Raw genomic sequence first — 22,738 nt, 5'->3', positions numbered from 1 at the left:
TTAAATTTAAATCTAATTGCATATGTGCGCGTGCAATATACATAATTGAGGCAGCGGTAATATTTTTTTGTCAATTGAATAAATTAAAAGGCTTCGCTATAATGTTCCAGTTTCTGTGTGACTATCATAATTTAATAAAATTACAAACGATACATAATTGGAACTGGCGCAAATGCTTTTATATATTTTCTTTAAACCGCGTATTTTTACGTGAAAATTTCTTCTGAAAGCAGTGACCCATAGAAATGCTTCGTTTATTCAGTTGTATTAAAAAATGAGGTTTTGCTCCGTTTTATACGAAGTGCTTAAAAGGAATAAAATTAATGAAAAAATATAATATTTTTTATGTTATTATAATTTCTAATTTACAAATTTCAACTACCATTGTTTATTTTTGTCTCTAACAATAGAAATCAAAATATTTCGAACTTTTAAGAACTAAATCTCTCTTATTATAAATTAGTTTATTATTTGAATCAGCATATATGATAAATTAATGCGTGAAGAATATTATTGCTAACTAAATTTCGGAAACCATAGAAATTGTTCATAAAATTGTTTTATCTGTAATTGTCTGATTATATTATAATTTAATTTTGATAAACAGTGATACGAAATAAACTTTTTTGATTATGCAATAACAATATTGTTAAACTGGCAATAATTAATAAAATCAATAATTAATCAATAATCAATAATTAATAAAAAATATCAATTTATGATTTTATGAAGTTAGCACGACATTCTATTAATATAAAAAAATAATAATAACAGTTTCATACACTTTTTATAGTTCTAAAAATAAAAAAGTTTTGCATTTTTATACTAAAAAAACCAAAATTAAAAATATGGCGTTCTAACTTTAGAAAAAATACAGAACTTTTTTTGTTTTTATAAAGAACTGTAGAAATAAAAAAAAAGTGTTACTGGAATTGTAATCATTTTTTTAGAAGTATTAGTAGAATACAATACTACTTCACAGATTCAAATTCAATCTTAGTTTAAATATAAAATTATTTTGAACAGTACACCAATTACGTAACAATATTTAGAAATTTTTAGAAAATCGTAAATAGACTTCTGTTGATAAAATTTACGATAATCCTTTTGTTACTGTAATTTATATTTGTGTCATAAAATGTTGTAAGTTAAAATACTCAAAGAGATATGTGTATCTCTGCAGCACAGCTGGCATTGAAAGTTCCCTTATCATCGTTATTAACTCTGTCGCGTTTGATCCATCTATTGAATTCAATTCATATATATCATCCTTTTAGCCGTTGAATTGATATCAACTTGTTCATCACATGCAATATCCTTAGCTGAACAGTATCTCATTTTGATGTGTATATGTAATAGTGATGCGTGATTTTTCTGTATAATTGTAAATAATGATATACTCTCTAAATTTCTTGGAATGAAATCTCACTTCAAAAGAATTAAAATACTACCACTATTGAAAAAGAGTGGAAAATTTGCACTTGAATAAGAGTGGCAGATTGTATTACTCTTTCATTGGAGTGAGATTCACTTTAAAGGAAAAAAATTTCACTTTTTTTTTTAGCGAATTTCATTCCAAAAGTGTGAAATTTCACTCGAAAAGAGTGAAAATTTGCCACTCTTAATCAAAAACTTTTTCCCTTTTGATAGTGGCAGTATTTTCATTTTTTTAGAGTGAAATTTCACTCCAAGAAATGTAAAGAGTTTCTAATTAACTAATCCACATAAGAAATTATTGTAATAGATAAACTTGTTTATACGTCGTTATAAATTTGGCATGTTTCAAAAATTTGGATTCGAGACAGTATGATAAATTAAGGTTGGCGAAATTCCATTTTGGAGATTTATGTACGTTACATAGAATTAGAAGTTTTGTCGTTCATTAAGGAAATTAGTTTATCATTCCAACGTCATCAACATGGATGTAATTTGTCGTACGAAATATAAAAGTTAAACTCGCATAATTAAAAGTATGTTGCTTTGCATTCCATTGATAATGTCGCAAACTCAATAAAGTGAATTTTAAATCACTCATTTAATACGTATAAGTGATGAATTCCATAACGCATATTAATCAAGTTGTTATTCATATGATGTATGAATGTTATAAAATATTGCATATTAAAATATGATGTTACAAAAATATAATCGTACGTGTTATGTATTTATAAAATCATTTATATAATAAAGTGAAAGCGCGTTCTTTTGGTCCGATAAATTATCGATATCGATAAAAAGAATTTGTAAAAATTCAAAATATAGTTAACGGTATACAATATTTGATGTTCGTATTTTTAATATAAGAAGTACTACACCAAATATTTACATGTCTTATCAATTAAATATAAAGTGGTACATGACGATGACGTTTTCGCAAGATTCATTATATGAAATATTATATATCAGGATATTTATTATTTTATATTCTCCGAAATTTTTAAATGTTACAATTTTTAAATTTTGCACAACAAATTTTGAGAGAGCAATGGTTGCTTTTAAATGTTTAAGTTTTTATTTTCTTTATTTCTACGATCAACGATTATTTTGAGATTGTTTAGGTGTTGGAATTAATTCGTAGCGTTTTACAAGTGATGGGAAGTACTTTCATTAATGTATTTTTTAATGCTCATGTGAAATAAATAACATTCTTTTATTAAAAACGCTACGAATTAATTCCAACACCTAATATTTTTGAATTTATTTTATTTTTTAGCTGGGGGAATTCAGTCACTGGAATAGCCGATTATATTTATGCATTTGGGAATGCTTCTCACTTTGGTATTTGTGAAATATTTTATTGGATTTAAGGGAATTGCGATTTATTCAAAGATGAGCGACCGTGAGATAATAATTTCGCCATATATCTGTCCACCGAGCTCTTTAAATCTTCTTATTATAAGTTATTACTAGCATTGTCAGAGCTATACCAGATGTTTTCTACAATCCTCTCTTTTCTTTAAATTTGCGGGAAATCGAAGATTTCATTATGCAGTACAGCGTTAGAAAATGCACGAATTGTCGCGGAGATACATTTTGCAAGGCGAAAATCGAGACTCTCGAAGTACAGTTGAAGAACTTTCACGCATATATGTTTGCACAGTTGCATCCTTTATGCTACGCATAAAGCTCACAACGCATGGAACATATTCTCTTATTGGACTTTTTATATGCTTCTGCGCGTGCTGCACTGTTTACCGTGGCACTGCTGTGCTTGTTACAAATTGTTGCATAATAGAACATTACCACAGGAACAGCAAAGTCAAAATATAAAAAGATTTCTCGGAATTTTTTAATTCACTATAATTTAATTAATGAACCACAATATTTTGTTAATCGAAAATGTATTGTTATATTTATATTATTGCCTCTACAGAAATTTTTAAATTGATCTTAAATAGATATTTTGCAGTTCGTCTAATATTGTTATTTAAATTTCGTACAATTTTTGTAATATAATGCTGCTTTAACGTAATTACTGTATTTTCTTCTTTAATAAAAATACACGTCAAAAATGTAAAAGAATTTTCTGTTATACAAAAATTGTATGGAGAATTAAAAACTGGTAATAACTATGTAATTTATTTTCATATAGTCTAAAATCGTTAGATATATTTTTTATTTATATATTTTTTAATGTTTCTTTCGTTCTATTTTGATTAAATTTATTAAAAATAAATTTAACAGAATTTTATTTTATTATACACCTAAAGATTTAGTTGCAAATATTTGCAAATTTCTTGTATTTCTTGTATGGCTACTACATTTTTTAAAATAAAAACTAGCTGCATTCTTTTTGCGCCTGCATACATACATTCTGCTTTGTTTAGCGGAAAATTATTCAATATTTTTATTATATTCAAGAATTTTATTTTCCTACGCGTTATACTTTTTATTTTTCCTAGCTGGCAAGTTTTCACAAACGTTCCATACGCAATTTTAGCTTTTTCACGATATAACGAAACTGTATGTTAATTACAAAATAATTGTTATGTGGAAAAGGATTTTGTTTGGTTCAATATTGTTGTACATTTTATGTGTGTATGATTATAGTATAATTATCATATTACACTTTAAATTCATTTACTTTTCAAAAAAACTAATGTACACACATATATATAATAATACGTGTATACACATAAAGTTTTCTTTACGTTTGATATTATACGGAAAGCAATTTTACTATTTTTGTGAATATTAATTATATAATGAAATTGAGCAAAATTGTACTTTTTTCTAATTACAACTAGACGTATTAGGAAAGTTTCGAGCGAAAAGTTGTTTAAATAGCATTTATGTATAAAAATTACAAAATTATTCTTGGAATATGTGCTATCATCTCCTGCTTTGAAAGGAGAAGAATTTATTTCGCAACTCTGTATTGATTCAATGAACGGTCTGTAACGTCTTAAAGTGCGACGGCACAATTCTGCGTAGGATGCTGGAAAAATGCTTGAATATCAGAAATGCTATGCTCTCTCGTCTCTCTGGCATCCTTTGCGTGGAAACAGAATGCTGAGTTTGACGATACATTCAACATTCTGTAACATTAATACGTCAATTGTAATACAATGCGCAGTTGAAATTAAAAATAATTTATGTTACGTAACATAAATTATTGTGATGAACGCAACTGTTTCATTGCGATTTAGTTATTTATGTGCATAAGACTTGTGTAAATTTGAATTAATATGAATAACATTGTGCACTGTCCCTTGATAGAGTAGTACAGTAACAGCAAAGTCGCATAAACTCGTGAACGGTATTACTGAATTACCTAACTATATACGTGAGCATTGTACTGTAAGCGTACACAACATCGTGAATAATACGGTGTGCACTCCATCACTTCATTATTTTATATCCAACGAGCTATATTATTTCTAAAAAGCATTTCATCAGAAAGAAAATTCTCTGGAAACCTTGTAGGAATGAAACATTGAATCCTTTGAAATTACACAAATTACACGTTGTCATGCGAAGAAATTGACATTTTTTTATAATCGTGTTATTTGATAGTTTGATATATGATATGCAGATCATTTCAGACATTGTCTGCTTTATCGAAATAATAATATTTTAATATATGTTTTTAATTTCATAATGACTTTCATAATCGTAAATAATATTTCTTATGTATTCTCTGAATTTTGAAAACTTATAATATCTTGGTAATTAAGTTTGCATGTTAAACTTCTGCAAAAGTAAAATTTACTTTAAATTAATCGTAGAATAAGGATATCTTTGCGCTTTTAAAACCTAATTCTCCAGACGTCTTTAATTTAATGTTAAACATTGTTTCATAAATCAGATTGATAAATTTATATCAAATTATTATTAAATTACAAATTTCGATAAATTAGATGAATTTATGTTACATAGATTTACGCTTATTTGATTTTATATAAATTAATTTTAATATATATACGTTACTAAATATATAATTATTACGTAATTAACATTACTCGTATTGGAACATGTGCTGTACAAAAGTTATGATTATTATTGATATTTACTCGCTAGTTGACTATATGGTAGTTGTTAGTATTTTAACGTTTATGCGTTGTAACTTTCACAAGTGTTTTGAAGCAGTAAATATTTGAGGTTGCAATCAATTTTAGGAATTATAAATTTCTGCTTGTTCAATCAAATCCTTTTACATCTAAGATTTAAATAATAACATTATTGAAAATCAAAATTTGTGAGAAAATAATTCTAGAAATAGCTTAATTTTTTTAATTTAGAAATAAATTAATTTTAGTTTTGTCACATAATAAATATACAATTGAAAATCGGAAGAGTAAAAATGACAAAAATGAACAGAATAAGAAGATTAGAAACTTCCAGTTGTATTTCAGTATATTATACTTAGAATAGAATATTTTAAACGTAATAAATAAATTGAAACTCTTCAAGTCAATTTGGTTTTTATACAATAAAGATGAAATATATTATTTCTTAATTATTTATTTATAACGACTTATTTCTTGTTAATGCGAAATGCAGCATAAAATATACCATATAGAACGTAATATTTCATTTATCGCAAAATTTTCGGAAAATCTCGCGTAATTTTATTTCATACAAGGTGAGGTTACTTATCAAGAAAATTGCACATGTTAACGACGAAATTTCTATGTATTCGCACTCTAATGTTCTCATGAATGTAAAATACATTCAGATCTTCATATAATACTCACACTATAGTCGTACAACAAAAGAACTTTAGCACTGTAAGAGTTAAAGCAGCCAAAAACTAAAACTGAAGTAAGTAATGAAATAAATACAAATTCAATCAATAACGTCAAACAATGGAAAAGACCTAACATAACTGTAGCCATAAAGGAAAAGGAGAATAACATTATTGACTTGACAGGTCCTTCAATCACCAAGAAAGAGATAGAAAAGACTATAAGATTTAAAATCTAACAAGACAGCTGGGCTAGACGAAATTCCATTAGAAATACTCCTAGAAAGCTCCTGGACGAGAGGGGCATAACAGCACTACATAAAATATTTAACATAAAATATTTATGATACTGGTCATTATCCTAAACAGTGGCTGACCTCCACTTTTGTCCCCATTAGTTTGATGAGTCATTCCTTAAAGATATTCTTAAACATAATACATCAGAGGATCTGTAGGAAGTGTGAAAGAGTCTCACAGTTTGGGTTTAGATAAGAGTTAGGTACAAGGGAAGCATTCGCAACGCAAGTGCTTGTCTAGAACTGCTACAACCAGAGGAAAGATATATGCCTATGTTTCTTAGACTACGAAAAGGCATTTGACAAGGTGCAACATCACAAATTAATGCTACTCCTCAAAAAACTCGATATAGAAAACGTCTAAAAAGACATCCGATGTATTGAAAACTTATACTAGTACTAAACTGCACGAGTAAAAGTAGAAAACATGTCCACCTCCATACAGATTAGGAGGGGAATGCGACAGGGCTGTGTGCTGTCGCCACTCCTATTCAATCTGTACTCAGAAGCAATTTTTCAGAAGACCTTGGAAGATAAGGAAATGGGATGATTAAAGCTAATGGAGTGTGAGTTAACAACATTTACTACGCAGATGACGCGGTCTTAATTTCTGACAACATAGATGACCTGCAACACCTGGTTAACGTGGTAGAATACTGTAAATCAATGGGCTTAAATATCAATACCAAAAAGATGAAATTTATGGTCATGACTAGAAACTTGAATGCATTCAATAATGCCAGCATAACATTTGATACAAAGCTCATAGAAAGAGTTAATAAATACAAGTATCTGGGAACATGATTATTCGAGGACGTCAGACAATAAAATAAAATATCACATAGAGCAGACTCGACAGACATTCTTAAGATTTAGAAGAGTGTTCATCTATCCGGTATTTGACTTTGATTTAAGAATAAGATTCGTGAAATGCTATGTCTGGTCGGTGCTCCTTTATGGAATGGAGAGCTGGATTCTGAAAGTGAATGATATCAACAAGTTAGAAGCCTTCGAAATGTGGCTGTATCGCAGAATCCTCCAAGGTGTCATGGACGGCAAGATTAAAAAACAAAGAGGTTCTCAAGCGTATAAACGGGAAACGCAAATTGTTTAGTACAATAAAAAAGAGGAAAATTTAGTTTATTTAGGACATGTACTGCGAGGTGAAAGATATCAATTTTTGCTGATAATTGAGGGAAAGATTGAAGAGGCATGGGGAGGAAGATGTCTTGGCTGAAAAACATAAGACAGTGGACGGGATTGCGGGACATGCAATCACTGGTAAACACTGCAAGAAACAGGAAAGTAATGGAAAGTGTGATCGCTAACATCCATTAGTGGATACGCATCAGAAGAAGAAGAAGAACAATATAATACTCGAGAGTAGTGAACACTATATCCGAAATCCCTTGTAATTCTGTTTAAGCTGTTCCTCTTATGCTTTGATAGACACGTGACACGTGAATCATCTTGTACAAATTCACTTCCAAATTAAGTTTTGTTTTAGTAGAAAATATACATTTTAAAAATACGTTATCAAAACATTATGGAAAATGTTTGATTGTACTTATGTATAGAAATTCTATAACAGTTCTTTCATTATAACATTAAATAAAATATTCATTAGGAATTTGCGTTGTTACAACATTACGTTGCCTAGCGCATAACACTTTTTATTGGACGCGCTTAATTAAATTTTTTCTCTCCTACTACGATAACGGTTTTTATAATATTTTTTACAACAAAAATAAATTTAAATATAAAATTTATTAATATTTTATTTTACGTAATGTGATACGTGACGATACTAAATAATTTAATTTATTATATTTATTAAAAAAAATAAATTTTTTTTTAATTTGATAACTAAGAGACAGAAAAATTTTCTTGCCAGAGATATCCGATAAAATGTTATATAAATCGAAGTTTTAATATACAATTATATTTATAAATATAACTGTGTCAAAATATATATTTTTATTATATTAATTATTTTATATAAAAGATATTTTTAAACAATAACAAAACGAGAATTTTATGCTAATTAACTATTGTACGCATTTATTGTCATTTTAATTGAAGAAATGCGTCACGTTTAATTGGCACTTTTTATTTATGGGAACATATGCGCGGTCACCAAAAATTTATATATTGTATATAGTAGTATGTCATTCCAACTTTGAAATTGACTTCCGATAAGGGGAGAACAAGATTGATGATTGAATGATGCGCGATGGTTGTCGAAATTTCTGGCAACCGTTAGCCATTTCAATCTGCAAAATTCAAGAATCAGTCATATCATCCAATATCCCAGCCATCAAACGCAAGCAAATGCATTTAAATAAAATACTTTGAAAATGTTTTGCAGTGATAGCAAATAAAAACTTTTGTAAATATATTAATTTAGAGTAATATTTATTTATTTATGAAACGATGCAATGCATTCTTTTGCGATTTGAGATTTTTGAGTCTTTTATTTTTTTTATCTTTAGATCAAATATATATATATATATATATATATATACACACACCTATTTATAAAAGGGCTTCATTGCTTTTAGTAATTAATTATTGGAAAATGAACCGCTACATGAACTTTTTAATATTAAATAATTAAAAAAAATTTTTTTATTACTTATATTTATTTTCTATATAAATGTTATTGGAATTCCTTTTTTTTTTGTTTTATAATTATCGACTTTATTGCATTCTTATCTTTTCTTTTTCCGACGGAATATTTTAGGTTTTATTGTTCTTCCATCTATTCCCGGTGCTCCCGTCAAATATTTAAAAGTTTCCTCTTTTTCACCGAGTTGCTGTAAATGCATCACATCTATTTTTCAGCAGACAGTCTTCGTAGAAAACTTGCTTCTAGTATTTTCTTTTTACTCTTTACTTTAATTGCAGTACATTACTATCTTGCAAAACAATTCTGATAAATATTTTCTGATCTACATAAATAACGAATTTCGTACAAGAGTGATAGACATACGGAAAGAATATTCAACGCGATAGTAATAATCTGCGAAAATTCCATTTCTACCATGCAATCTTCGATCACGATGGTGCCTTCGTTACAAATAGCAGAGAATCTTCATAATATCTGCGGATCTTTCTTTATTAATATTTAAATTCAAGCAGAGAATCTTCTCTGGTAGAGCAGAAACTATCCATACAGAACATTCATATATTACGATAACATTGCAAAATCGTAGAGTAAACGAATTTTGTTCTAGTACAGTTTTCATATGCTTAAATGAAAATTATATCCTTACTTGAATTTTCCTGAATGTTACTTCCCTTCGTTCATATCGATTTTCTCATATCGTAATGACATCGTGTTAAAATTTGCACCGCAATAGAACCGCAGTAATAAATCGATATCAAAACGTGCACTTAATCGGAATTTACTTAAATATAACAAGGAAAACTCGGCACAAAATAAATAGACTTTTTTTTATGTCACAGTAAAAGTTTTATCGTGTAATTCTTTTACGATATCTAACAATTGCGCGTCGGTTATTTTTTTCTCTCTACTCTTTATTCTGTTATTTTTATTAAAAGTTCTGGGAAAAAGTACAAGTCATTATGATTTTTTTTTTATAACAATAGACGGTAATAAAGCTTTTGCTAATAAGAAGAAAATAAAACTGAAAATTTTCTGCGCCCGGTAATATGCTATGTCATGTAATTTTAGTTATATCATGATTCAGGAATACTTTATATTCGAATAACGTTTAATTTATTACCAGACAAAAGGAGTTCTGCATTATAAACTTTTTCTAAACGTCTCAGATTTTTATTTTTTTTCATATAACAGGATCCAATATTAAATATCAGCCATTCATGAATTCGTGTTCGTATTGTACGAGGAATAGCTTCAGCATTCTTATCGTGCTTCTTTATCAATTTTGCACGATACTATTCATTGACGAAACGTGGCAACGTAACCGAGATTCGATTAATCGTTCTATCGTTTCACGAGTCGTCAGTTTATCGTCGCCTCGAGCAGAACTTAGGAGATTTCACGGTTATTCCTTTCACTTGACTTATCAGCAATAGCTTCCGGTTTCATCTCAAGTACAGTGACTTCAAGTGCTTCGCTGTATAAAGTACACATATACGAAGCTCGTAGTTAAGAACGTGAGAGTAATCGAAAAGTCCAAGTTGAGTGGATACTATAACGCATTATCGAAGTGCATCGATTGAAAATCTCAGAACATTTTCTATTTTTTCAATATTATTTTATTAACTCTGTAATTAATTCGATCATGTGAATGAATTAATCTCTCGTAACGTAATTTTTTCGTAACATATACGATTTTGTTCTTACTACCAAACTTGATTTGCTGACTTGATTATTAAATATCTTAAATATAAAAATATATATGATACACGGGAGGTGTTTACAGATTCCATGTTTAATTTTCTCGTTTACTTATGCAGTTTATTTATTATAGATACTGTTGAGAAATTTCTATTAATTTATGGGAAAACATAATGCCGAAATCTGTTACATTGAGAGAAAGGATTTTGTTAGTTTTGTTAAACAAGCCACCAGTACCTTTAACCGGTGATCGATAAATATGTGACAAAAATTTTGTTGTGATTGTTGCTAGTCTATACTAATCAATTATTAGTAACAGAAGCAAACTATATACAATCTAACCTATTTTTTGGATAGACTTTAGGTTCGTTTACATAGAATTCGTAGATGACCATGGATTCTTAAATCGTAAGAAACCGACTAAGCACAGTCAAATATAAGGAGAATTGGTCAATTTTATGATTTAAGATCCTGGAACCATCTACGACTTTTATATATATGAGCCTCTTATTTGCTAGCGATATTATTGATTATTTGTTACATTGACGAATAATTAATTTGCAATCGTAATAAATCGATCGTTTTTTTAACAAATCTCACATTTGCTTTCCTTTAATTTATTCTTATAACAAAATCATTTCTCTCACTGTAGACTTGACCTTCTAAATTATTTGAGGAATTAAATTATTCATAATATTGGTTCGATGAATATCTAACTAAAAATACGCCATTATAATTTTATAATAAGCTCTAGTTATTTTAATTTGGACACAAGTTAGTCTGAATACATGAATCACGAATCACTAATTAGCATATGGTAAAATGAACAGTGATAATTTTCTAATAATACTTGATACCTGAAAATTAATCGTCGAAGTCAATATATACTTCTCAATTTGAATCATATTTTAATTATCTGGAGATACTGGTAGTGTTTTGACGCTAAGTATGAGATACTATCTCCTTTACGCGAACCAGCGAGTTTAATAAACACGAAATTTTTTTAATTATCCACATATTCTCATTTACAGTCATTTGTGTGCATAATGGATGCATTCTATACATGTATATGTAATGGACAAGCAAAAATGTTATTCTTCTAAATAAGTAAAAAAGTTTTTGGAAAATTTTTTCTGAGTGAAGCATACAGTAAACATAATACCTTTGGCCGTTCTGAACTTTGATAGTTTAGTGATAAAGTTGAAGTGCTTTGTAAATTGACGATACGTTTCTAGCACATTCAATTTCTTCAAAAGTATTTGTGCTATGAATAAAATTGAAATCTGTATATGTATGTCTAATATTTATGCATTTCAATATTTATACGTAAATATCAAATAAATTCAATATATATCCGCTATATTATAAATATATTAGATGCATTGTTTGAGTGTAACTTTGATACGTTTTAAACAAAATCGATTTTACTAATAATCATTTTATTAATTATTGAGTTTTTAAGAGATTCTCGTTCTACCAGAGGATATCTGATACACATACGTTTGCAATTCTTCGAAATTAGATTACTCCGGCGTGTTACGTTTTCTGTTTGAAGTATCGCAACGATTAGTGAATTTCCAATACAAAGTTTGCTTTATTACTTCAGGTCCGTTATATCTGTGCGGCGGCAATAGCCGGTTCCATTCACGAACACTTCATTTTGCTGCAGAACAAACAAGCTTTTAATCACAGTTTCAGTTTGCCGCTATTGTCTTTGCAGTGCAACGCCCCGCGTTTACTCGATTCGCGCTACCACGGTAAAATCAATATCCACGTACCGCGTTTAATATTTTTCTACGGTTACGCGTTCGTAACTGCCTTCTGAGGATGGCGTCGGGATTACGCAATACACGTACTCCATTGTACTCTGCGGAAGCGCATAAAGCTGGCGACATAACGGGGTCTCCTCATTGGCGCTTGAATATTGGATAAGTTCGGCGGCGAGCACGGGGAAACGGAGCGATTACGTGCGCCCGCTTCCCCGTATCACCACCGCCGCTCCGTGCTCGAGTTTCGTCGACAATGACTATAAGAGGGACCCGCGAAATTATTATGTTTCAGTTCTGCCCCCTGAAAAGCCCGTTATCGTATCGGAACGCGATCGCTACGACCCAGGAGACATGTTGAGGGCAAATTGCAGCCTGCCGCCTTCGAAGCCACCGGTTCGCATCTCATTCACACTGAACAGCATGCCGGTAAGTGATGCCTATCGCCCACGATTGTCGTATTATTGAATCAAGGAGCGAGAGAATGTGTCAGCGATGGGTTTTCGATGTTATACTTGCGGCTGTATGTATAACAGTACAGAACCTTGACCTTTTCAAAGGAAAGGTATACTCAAGTAAATAATGAAATTTTATCCTTAGTACACCATGATCATTCATGTCCTGCGCATTTCCTTTCTTTGAAATACTAGGAGCACTTGGTCAAATATAATAGTCTTTATTCTTTTCTTATTTGAATATATATAATTTTAGAAATATTTTATAAAAATATTAAAGTGTATATAGAATTTTTTCACATTTTTTTGTATACTTGTAAAAATGATGAAAATGAACTTGGAATACGAACGATTCATCGAATATAGTAAAGGACCGGAAAATCATTATGTGTATTAAGGATTAAACGCGCATAAATATCTTAAGAGAACAGTAAAATTATTTATTATTGAACGAATTATCCTATGTAACAATTAATTTGAGGAAATATAATATAATTTTTTATCTCTGATTTAACAATCAGTTTTAATACTTCAGTATATTTATTACGTAGGCATTACATCTTATTCATTGGATATGAAATTAGCCAAGTGTGAAAAAAATGCAAACCATTGAAATGTATACGTTATAAAAATACTTCAAGTCGTGGTGATTCTTCCTTCTTTTTTTCAAACGGTCCATTTAACAGCTGCACTCATTTTTACTTCATACCACTCAATCGGAATCCGCTTTTCTCACATCTTCTCGCTTGAAATGGGTCCTTTTATAAAAATTGTTAAATCGAAGACTATTTGCTCTTACCACCCCATGAAACTCGTAAGCCTCATTGAAAGTGCACAGGATTTCGATATCGATTTTCAATTTACGGAATGTATGTGTCTACATAGCGGCTATTATCATCGTCGCCAATGTTTATTGTAGTAGGAAACTCCTCTAACCGTTCGGAAAGGAGATCATTTTCGCACGTTACTATTTTCCCTTTATCACCGAAATCACGCGCCTGAAATGGGTTCCATTTATTACCGGCTTTTAACTGATGTGCACGGAATTTGCATAGCCCTACTGCGAAGGCACATTTTAGAGCTCAATTTAGTTGGAAATAATTTTGGGGCAAGAATGTTGAGGAATTCTGACGAGCTCTACGAAGAGGCACATTGACAGACATTAAAGAGGTTAAGCAAATCCTTTGTTCCGCGAATATCGTCTATTTTGGCAATTCAATTCTTATACCAAGATTGAAGTCCTGTATGAAATTAGAACATGAATGATTAAGCCTTACCCCCTCCCCTGTCCCGGACGCTCGTGCAACGTCGTCTTCGAGGGTAAAAGGTTTTATCAAACGCGTCTGCGGGATAAGAGAATTTGAATAATCGGATAATCCGTGCAAAAGCCGCCAGGAGCACCGAACGAAATACTAATAACTATGATACGAGCAAAAATGTTGTCGAGTAACTTTTGCCGAGCGAAACGCCGCGGCACGGGAACAGCCTCCGGCGATGCATTACCCATAATCTCCGGGGATGACGTCGCGAGGATCTCATTAGCCGATACAGCTAAATGTAAAATGAAAGCGTGGTCCAGGCTTGATCGCGGAAACCCAAAATTTACCATCGACTTTGATCGAGCAGAATTTCGTCTCTGAACGTGTTTTGCTATGTTTTTCCGTTTTTAAACGGTGGAAGTATTTCTGCCAGCGCTTGACTGTTGGCATTGTGAATATTAATTAAGTAAGAAACGAAATAAAATTTTCGATTTCGACGAAATAATGTGAAAATTGGTTATCGAATATTTTATGATATTAATCATAATTGTATAAATCAAATTTCTATTGAAAATTAGCAAATAAATATTTAATTAACTTAAAATAACGCTATTTATGTGTCATCCTTATACGTCTAGGTATAAATTTGTTCAGTCAACGTATATTTGTGTCCAATCGAGATAATCGAAATGATAGCGAATCGTAAATTTCTTCGTAAAGTTGTAATGATATTATCTCTTGGATGTGCGATGTGATCGTAAAAAACCAGGAAAATACGAATCCGGAGAAATCAACCGCAGGTTTCATGGGACCTGGGAAATTAGTATCGCGTATATACATACAAGTGTGAGTAACGAAGGAGCAATGCCGACGAGAGCGGCGAGGGGTTGTAACGAATTGCCCAGGTCAGGAACAACCGGGTCGGTCTGCTAGGTTCTTACGACTAACGTCTTGTCGAGAAACTCGTCGAATTTGCAGGGAACGTTTCTGAGAGCGTAGAAGATATCTTGTCGCGGAAACAACGGTTTCTTATGGCCGGGGCGTTGCCAGTACAAGTTTACTCGCGCCGGAAAAAGTAGTTTGTTCGGAGGAAAAACTTTTAGGTAGTTGATCTCTTGCTGAGAATCCTCTCTGATTTATCCTCCGATTTATTCGTCGAAAAACTTTTTAATTGTTATTTCAATAATTATTGTCGTACAACTTCAATATTTACTAATAAATAGTACGTATTTACTAAATAGGTAATTACGCAAATCGATTATAGTATAATACATGGTAAATTTTATCTTTGCACTTTAATGTTACTACTTCTTTAATCTTCTTAATGAAAAAGGATACGCGAATTTCAGTTTTGCAGTGCTGTGTTTCAGTTTTCATTTTGGTAATTTAGTTTTAAGAGACTAATTATATTATATAATTACGCGAAAAGAACGATTTTCCTCAAGTATTTAAAAATTTAGTTAGATACAGATCTGAAAATAATTTTGTCGGACCATTAAAATAATTATGTACGAATCAAGTATGATGAAAAATGCTGCAAAAAATTTTGACATTCTAAATATTTTATAACTAATTTGAGTAATTAATCATTATTTTGATGGTACAACAAAATTATTCTCAGATCTGTATCTAATTAAATATTTAAATACGTTAACCGCTCTTTCTATTATATATATTATATCGAATTTTAATATTACTCATAAATGATTATAGAGTAAAGATATATTACAATATATAAGAGTAGATAAAGCGTTGTAAAATGTTTGCTAATATGCAAAGTTTTAATTTTTTTTAATGATAATATTATATGTATATAAATTAAACATACATTAAAATATGTTTATTAATTATCAGGATACATAATATATATTTATAGCACATAAAATGTGTATTTGCAATATCAATACGAGCACCAATATGATGAACGTCAGGTAATATTATCAGCAAAAAATATCTTGACTGCGAATGTAATAAAATGATAGTAAGACTCTTTTTTCTGATAAATGCATTCTAAATGTCAGCTGAATTTAAATGGAAAAGCGGCTGTAATTGATATGCTGTTATATTTATTAATTTCCTGTTTTACACGATGTGATGCAAATATATAATATATACCAGAATATCTTCGATAATACGAAAATTGATCAATTACGTTTTTAATGACATGACATCGCAAAAGAGACAAACGGTTTAACTCCGATTTGTAATTGTGAATATTATTATCATTAAATGAAACACATTCCGTAACACATTCGTATATCGTGTACGATAAATCGCCTTTAATTGTACTAATACTAAGCGTACCGAAAACGCTTAGAAACTTTTAATTGTAACAGTTCGCGCAACGTACTCATATTTTATAATAACTTTATTCCAGAGACGTTTACATGGCGTATATTCGCGGCCTGATATTCCTGAGGTTAATCTACGCAACGGCACTATCACAGGCACGAATAAATTTTGCGCAACTGACGCGCGCTCTTACGCAGATATCAATATGCAGTCGTTATCCTTTAATACCCCATAACCCGACATCGTAAGCGCCGCTAGATCACGTGCGATCTCGCTTATCCTATTGTACATTCGCGATATGCACGTATGAAGCAACGAGAATGCAATGTTCAGGTATTCTCGTCCGGTTTATAAACTAATATAACTTTGAAAAGAGAAGAGGTACAAGGAGTATAAAAGAAGTACGAAATATTCTTCTTGGCTACGTTCCACTTGACGTTCGCAACGTTCTTGGATTCATTTCATTCTTGTTTGGCAAATGTTTAACAAATGTGCTTGCGAACGTTCTGAACGTCAAGTGAAACGAACTTATCTAACTTATGTTCACATTAACGACATTAATGACGCTTTCACTATGTTACACATGATATGATATATATTTTATATAGTCCTATCACACAGGTCAAATGAGATTTTGAAATATTATTTGATAAAGGCAAAATCAACTTGCTTGTGACTGGCACATTAATTTTTCATATTTTTGATGAGTTTATAAGATCAGATTAGTTGGTCTTCTTCTTCAAGTTTTTATCCTGGATTATTTTGTCGAAATATTTTTACAATTGATAGTAACGAATGAATTCTCGTTCCATGCTTTATTTTCACCACATCCTTCTCTTCTTCACTCTTCGTATCATCCATGCGAGATTTACACGACCGTGAAGACACAACCTATCGGAATACCATGTATTTTTCGATAATATGGGCAGGATTTGTTATTTGAGTGAGATTTATTGTGGTTTTATACGTCGCTCGACATGTATAACCGCGCTGCCAAGCCTGGCAAATTACGACCTCTCTGAAATATCTGTTTGATGCTCCCCATTTTTTGCGTCCTTTTTTGATTTCGTTTTTAATGAATTTGTCGGATATTTTTCCGCAAGAGAAAGGAAAAAAAAGGAAAGAGAGGAGAGATTAATGTTCGATCTTTCTGATTTTATCCCCGCAAATCAGTGCTTTAACTTTTAACTTAAATCTGGGTCTTGTTTGACGTGTTAATTTACGCTTTTACAGTTACAATTGAGATAAAACGAGATACTGATGTTGCTTAAAATGAAAGCGTTATAAAATAAGTTGATAAATCAACTTTCAAGTAACATTTTGTTCTAAAATTATAGTTTGCAAAGAAATATTTAAATAATGTAGAAAAGAATTTGCGTATAAATTAATAAATATATACATACGCTTTTTAAAAAAAACTTTAACTATTTACCATATAATTTGAAAGTATTATTTATTTTATTTAATCTTACTTTTTAGCATAATTTTATATTTATATGATTAAATATTTCTTGATTACATATTATTATACGTAATGAAAGAATCAACATCTTTTCAAGCTGCAATTTCGTTAACTTTTTCACAAAATTCATATCCGAATTCGTTCGATTATCGTGGAGCAGATGTAGTTTGTTTGAGTATCGTGGCACATAATGCGAACAACGTTCTTTTTGTTATTCTTCGCTCAGTTTTACTCTCCAATAAGTTAAGAAAAGTCGCACGACTTGCTGGCATCTTGACGGGAGCGTCGCTGAACTTATTCCACCACGACGAAACCGAGTTCGGGGTTACCTGTGCAAACAGAATCTTCGACATCGCCTCCCACTGTGGCCTTAATCAACTTATAAACCATGGTAACTTTTACCAATCAGAAACACATCCCGCGGGAAAGAAGATCGGAATCGCAGCTGTGTTGGAAGGGGACGGAAGAGAGATAAAAACTCTTTATTGGATCGTAAGTCGCCACCTGAAGGTAAACGAGCACCGTTGTCCGTGCACTTACGACTTCCCAGAGCGACGACGAGTATTTTCTTTCTCTTGTTCTGTAGGACGGAAGCGCGACCGTGTTGTTTTTGTAATCTCGCGAGGTATCCGATAGATATTGTAAAACAGGACAAGGAAGAACTTGAGGACACGTAGTAAAATAACCGGCGGTAACACCAGTGAAAACATTATCTTAAACAGCTGGCGTGCGCAACGCTCATTCTCTCTTTCTCTTCAATCATGACCGATACTGCTTAGTACACTTTGGTGAACCATCATATTCGAACTCCATTAAACTAATCTTTAAGCTGCAAGTTCCTGAGCTGCAGCTATGACGGAATGTTTAATGAATCAAGATGCACGGTTGTGTATTCAGAAGATCTGAAGGGCCCTCGAGTGCTTATCATTAAGCCTTCTCTCTGTAAATAACGATACAGTTGAGTATCTTCTAAGAGATCATAAAGGAACATATGCAGATGATCGTTCGCGTGTTAGGCATGTCTCCACTCGCCTTAACACTGCACATTTTGCTTTTTCGTCTTGATTGTTGGCCAATACGGTACTACTTTTGCATATATTTGAATATAATTCTGGCGCTGCGAGAAACGATGAAACATTAAAAATTATCTCCTTGATTTCTCCGCAGATTGTCACTGACAACTTGAATATTTTAGACTAAACTATCATGAACTATTAGTGTTGTTGTCATTCTAGTGCAATCATATATTTAGGAGAGAATGGAGAAATTGTGAACATAGAGTAACCGCGAACGATATTATTGCAGTATATTAAAGTAGTGATATGACTTCTCATTTCTCGCATCCAGTAATAGCTCCATATACATTTACAATTGGTATCACACTCTAACACGTGATCACAGAACGCACACGCAGCTTAGTAAATAGCATTTTATGTTTTCAATTATTTCAATGTAAAAGAGAATCGAGGAAACTATGACTACCAGGAAAAAGTTAAATAAAGCCGATTATTAATCAATTACATAAGTCTTTATTTAAAGGATATTTAAAGGATAAAAACTTTAAATTACAACATATATATATTATTATATTATAATATAAATTATAATTGTAAACAAAATTGATTTGGCATAGTTCAATGTGGCAGCGAGTAATTTCGAACAAGGATTTGATTATTTGTTCAAAATTATAATTTATATTGATAATATATGAATGTTAATTATTATAGTTTAAAGCTAAGTAACTGGAATATCTTTTGAATAAATTTCTTTCTTATTAATCGATAAATAATCAGCTTTACGGCTATTTAATTTTTCTTTTAAGTGTTTGTATAGTTTTCCTATTCTCCTTTACCTCATTTATACATCTACAGATTTTTTCTTGTATTAAAATTAATTGAATACCTATAACGAGTAAGAATGAAAAATGCATCTCTATTTCGCTTGATCGAAGATATTCTACCGTTGCCCAAATTTCGCGCGACACCATTGAATTTACTGCATCATAAACCATGACTCCATGTATCGCTTGCAATTGCTGTACGATGCATCAAAAGCTTGGTTCAAAGTCGAGGCACTTTGTTACCATTTACCATTGTAACACCTGCGTCCACATGAAATTACTATGAGGCTCAATGTGTGAACTGTCAAAGATACGCATATATATGTATGTATATTCGGCATATATACGGAATATAAATACCACATTTTTAAATAGTTTTTTAAGAATATCGAGTCCTTATGAAATTGACTACTTTTTTCAATATATTAAATATCTTAAACTAATTGGAAACCTCACAAATATCATACGAAATATAGTAAAAGAGGTCAATATCGATATTCCGAACTTTACATAACTAAATTTAATCCGGCACGAGACACGTTAAAATAGCATAACGTAACGAACATTCCTTTGGAACTTTATACTGAAAGCAACACAATGTTATACGTGATCACGAAGTATGATATTCCAACGATACTTTCTCATTCTCCGCGGCAAATAGACAGGTGTCTAAATGTGATAACGGAAGGATTTACCGCGACGGAAGTACGTCCTTTATTTCCACTTCGGCTTCACTGGCCAGCACTGTCTACAATCACTATCCCACTTTCTCGCATGGCTTCGGTGTAATGAAATGCATCGCTCTTTGAGGGTATAATCCGATGCAGATTAAAACCCCGGCCCTTCATTCCTTCGCCCCACCGCCGTGAAACAAATTGCAGCACAACGCTACGGGAAAAGGTAAGAGCGTCGAAGCTAATCCGACACCAGACTCGTCACGGCTTTATATCGAGGAATAAACGAAGACGTCCTCAGTAGGAACAACCCGAAACTCGTCGAAGCTGCATTTTTAACCCTTCACGGTTGGACATCGAGCACCACTCGACGCCGAGCCTTATTGTGAAGTCAGTTTTAAGGGGATTGATATTCGACACGATGACACCAATATATTACAGTTTCTGTCTGCAACACACAGCTTATTTTTATACAGAGTAGGGCGAGGCTATTTTATCAGTTCCAATTTTAAAGTAATATGAAAATTCAATAGGAATACAAAAGATATCACTTTATCGTATAATTAAAGATAGTACCACTTTACTTTTTAATTTGATGAACATTTACGACAGCAAACAATATCTCTTTGCAGTGTGCTTACAACAACATTATACAATCATGATTGATCCTTGAAAGCACAAGCACGATATTCAAACATTCAATATGTACTGTTCAGAAACGTAAATGTTATTGCGAGAAATGGACGAAAAAGCTGCACTCTACTCCATGATTTATTTATAAATCTATTTTCGGTTTCGAATTTTCATATATGCAAACATCGATTATTGATTGTTCTATGCGGCTGCATAATAAGGCAAAATGCCAAAAATGGCAGTGTATTACAGCAGCGTATTATGACTGAAGCGAAACATTTTGCACGTTGTCTCATAATATCATCGCAGATTTCATTCGTAACGTACGACAGAAACGCAGAAATTGCGCGACAATCCAACCTTAGTCTTTCACTCGGCCAAGCCATTAACTTCTTCCCCGTGCTCTCGCGGTATCGCACCACCTCTCGCATCCACCGTTGCTCTTTCCCTCCATACACACGTACACAGATACACACGCCGGTCCCTATTCATTAAGTCTCGAGAACGTCCTCGCAATTTCTATAGGGTCGTCAGTAGACGTGTACACGACGTGCCGTTTGTTCTCCTCTGAAACTCGAGATGTCCTCCTCGGATAACACGATGAGACCGTGATGGCTAGTGCATACTGGTGCGATCACGACATGAAGAGATAAAGAGAGAACGGAAGAGAAAATCGTCCGAAAAATAATAAAAGCCTACATCCGTGACCTACGAAGTGAGACGAACGATTGCGAGTCTTAACTCGACGCGAGGGTCATGGAACATTTTTTTTTCCTTTAAAAGACGTCGCTTCTCTTCTTATCTTCAGATGGAGATGAAGATCTGATGCACAAGAAGTTATCTAAGTCTGAAATATCGAGATTTGCGTCGTCTTATTCCATTATCACACGATAATTTATTCTTTTTTTTTTTAAATTAGTGTAAAAGACTAAAATTCGAAAAATAATAAGAAAAAAATGAACTATCAAACTAATACATTGAAAAATCAAACTATAACATTGAATCCTTTTTTCATATGCATGATATATGTTTGTATTTAGACGATATTTCAGTTTTATAATTTGTTTTAAATTAATTCTTTTTTGATAAATTTTGTTTAAAAAAAATAGAAAGTTGTGCAGCATTTGTTTATAAATTAATTTTTTGCACATCAGTTGTTATTTATTTGAATACCAAAAAGAATTTTAACGGAGATATTGCATATGCAAAGTACACATAGAGAGCATCCATTTAGTTGACTGTCACTGCATGTGTGTATATATATATATATATATATATATATATATATATATATATTTGTAATATGCAACAAACTAAGCAAAAGTAAACGTCACTTTTAAACACACGCGGAATAAAGTCATCAAGTTGAGTTAACATTTTTATAAAAATATCTGCTTTTGTAGATAGTTAATACTTCCTTTATGCATATATTTTCATAACATTTGCTTATTCCTACTGGACAATAACGAATATTTTAGTATAAGTTTTATTCAAAAAAACTTTGTTCATGTTCTTCAAAGTATTTCTTAAAAAGTGATATAAGTAAG

The 22,738-nt window shown here is 31.5% G+C and overlaps 2 protein-coding genes across 2 annotated transcripts in view; both read left to right on the top strand.

The window, feature by feature from the left end:
• The window catches only part of LOC147908240 (uncharacterized), a 539,816-nt gene that overhangs the window by 430,147 nt on the left and 86,931 nt on the right, over window positions 1–22,738 (top strand). The window lies entirely within an intron of this gene.
• The window catches only part of LOC105146752 (uncharacterized), a 173,386-nt gene that overhangs the window by 90,076 nt on the left and 60,572 nt on the right, over window positions 1–22,738 (top strand). Inside the window, exon 4 of the mRNA XM_011057228.2 lies at window positions 12,872–13,005. Coding sequence (XP_011055530.1) covers window positions 12,872–13,005 — 134 coding nt within the window. The remainder of the gene's footprint in view (window positions 1–12,871; window positions 13,006–22,738) is intronic.

The sequence above is a fragment of the Acromyrmex echinatior genome, chromosome 10 (assembly GCF_024713525.1).
Source record: "Acromyrmex echinatior isolate Ae372 chromosome 10, ASM2471352v2, whole genome shotgun sequence".
Lineage (NCBI taxonomy): Eukaryota > Metazoa > Arthropoda > Insecta > Hymenoptera > Formicidae > Acromyrmex > Acromyrmex echinatior.
The sequence above is the reverse complement of the archived record's forward strand: the minus strand, read 5'-3'. Positions and strand labels throughout refer to the sequence as shown.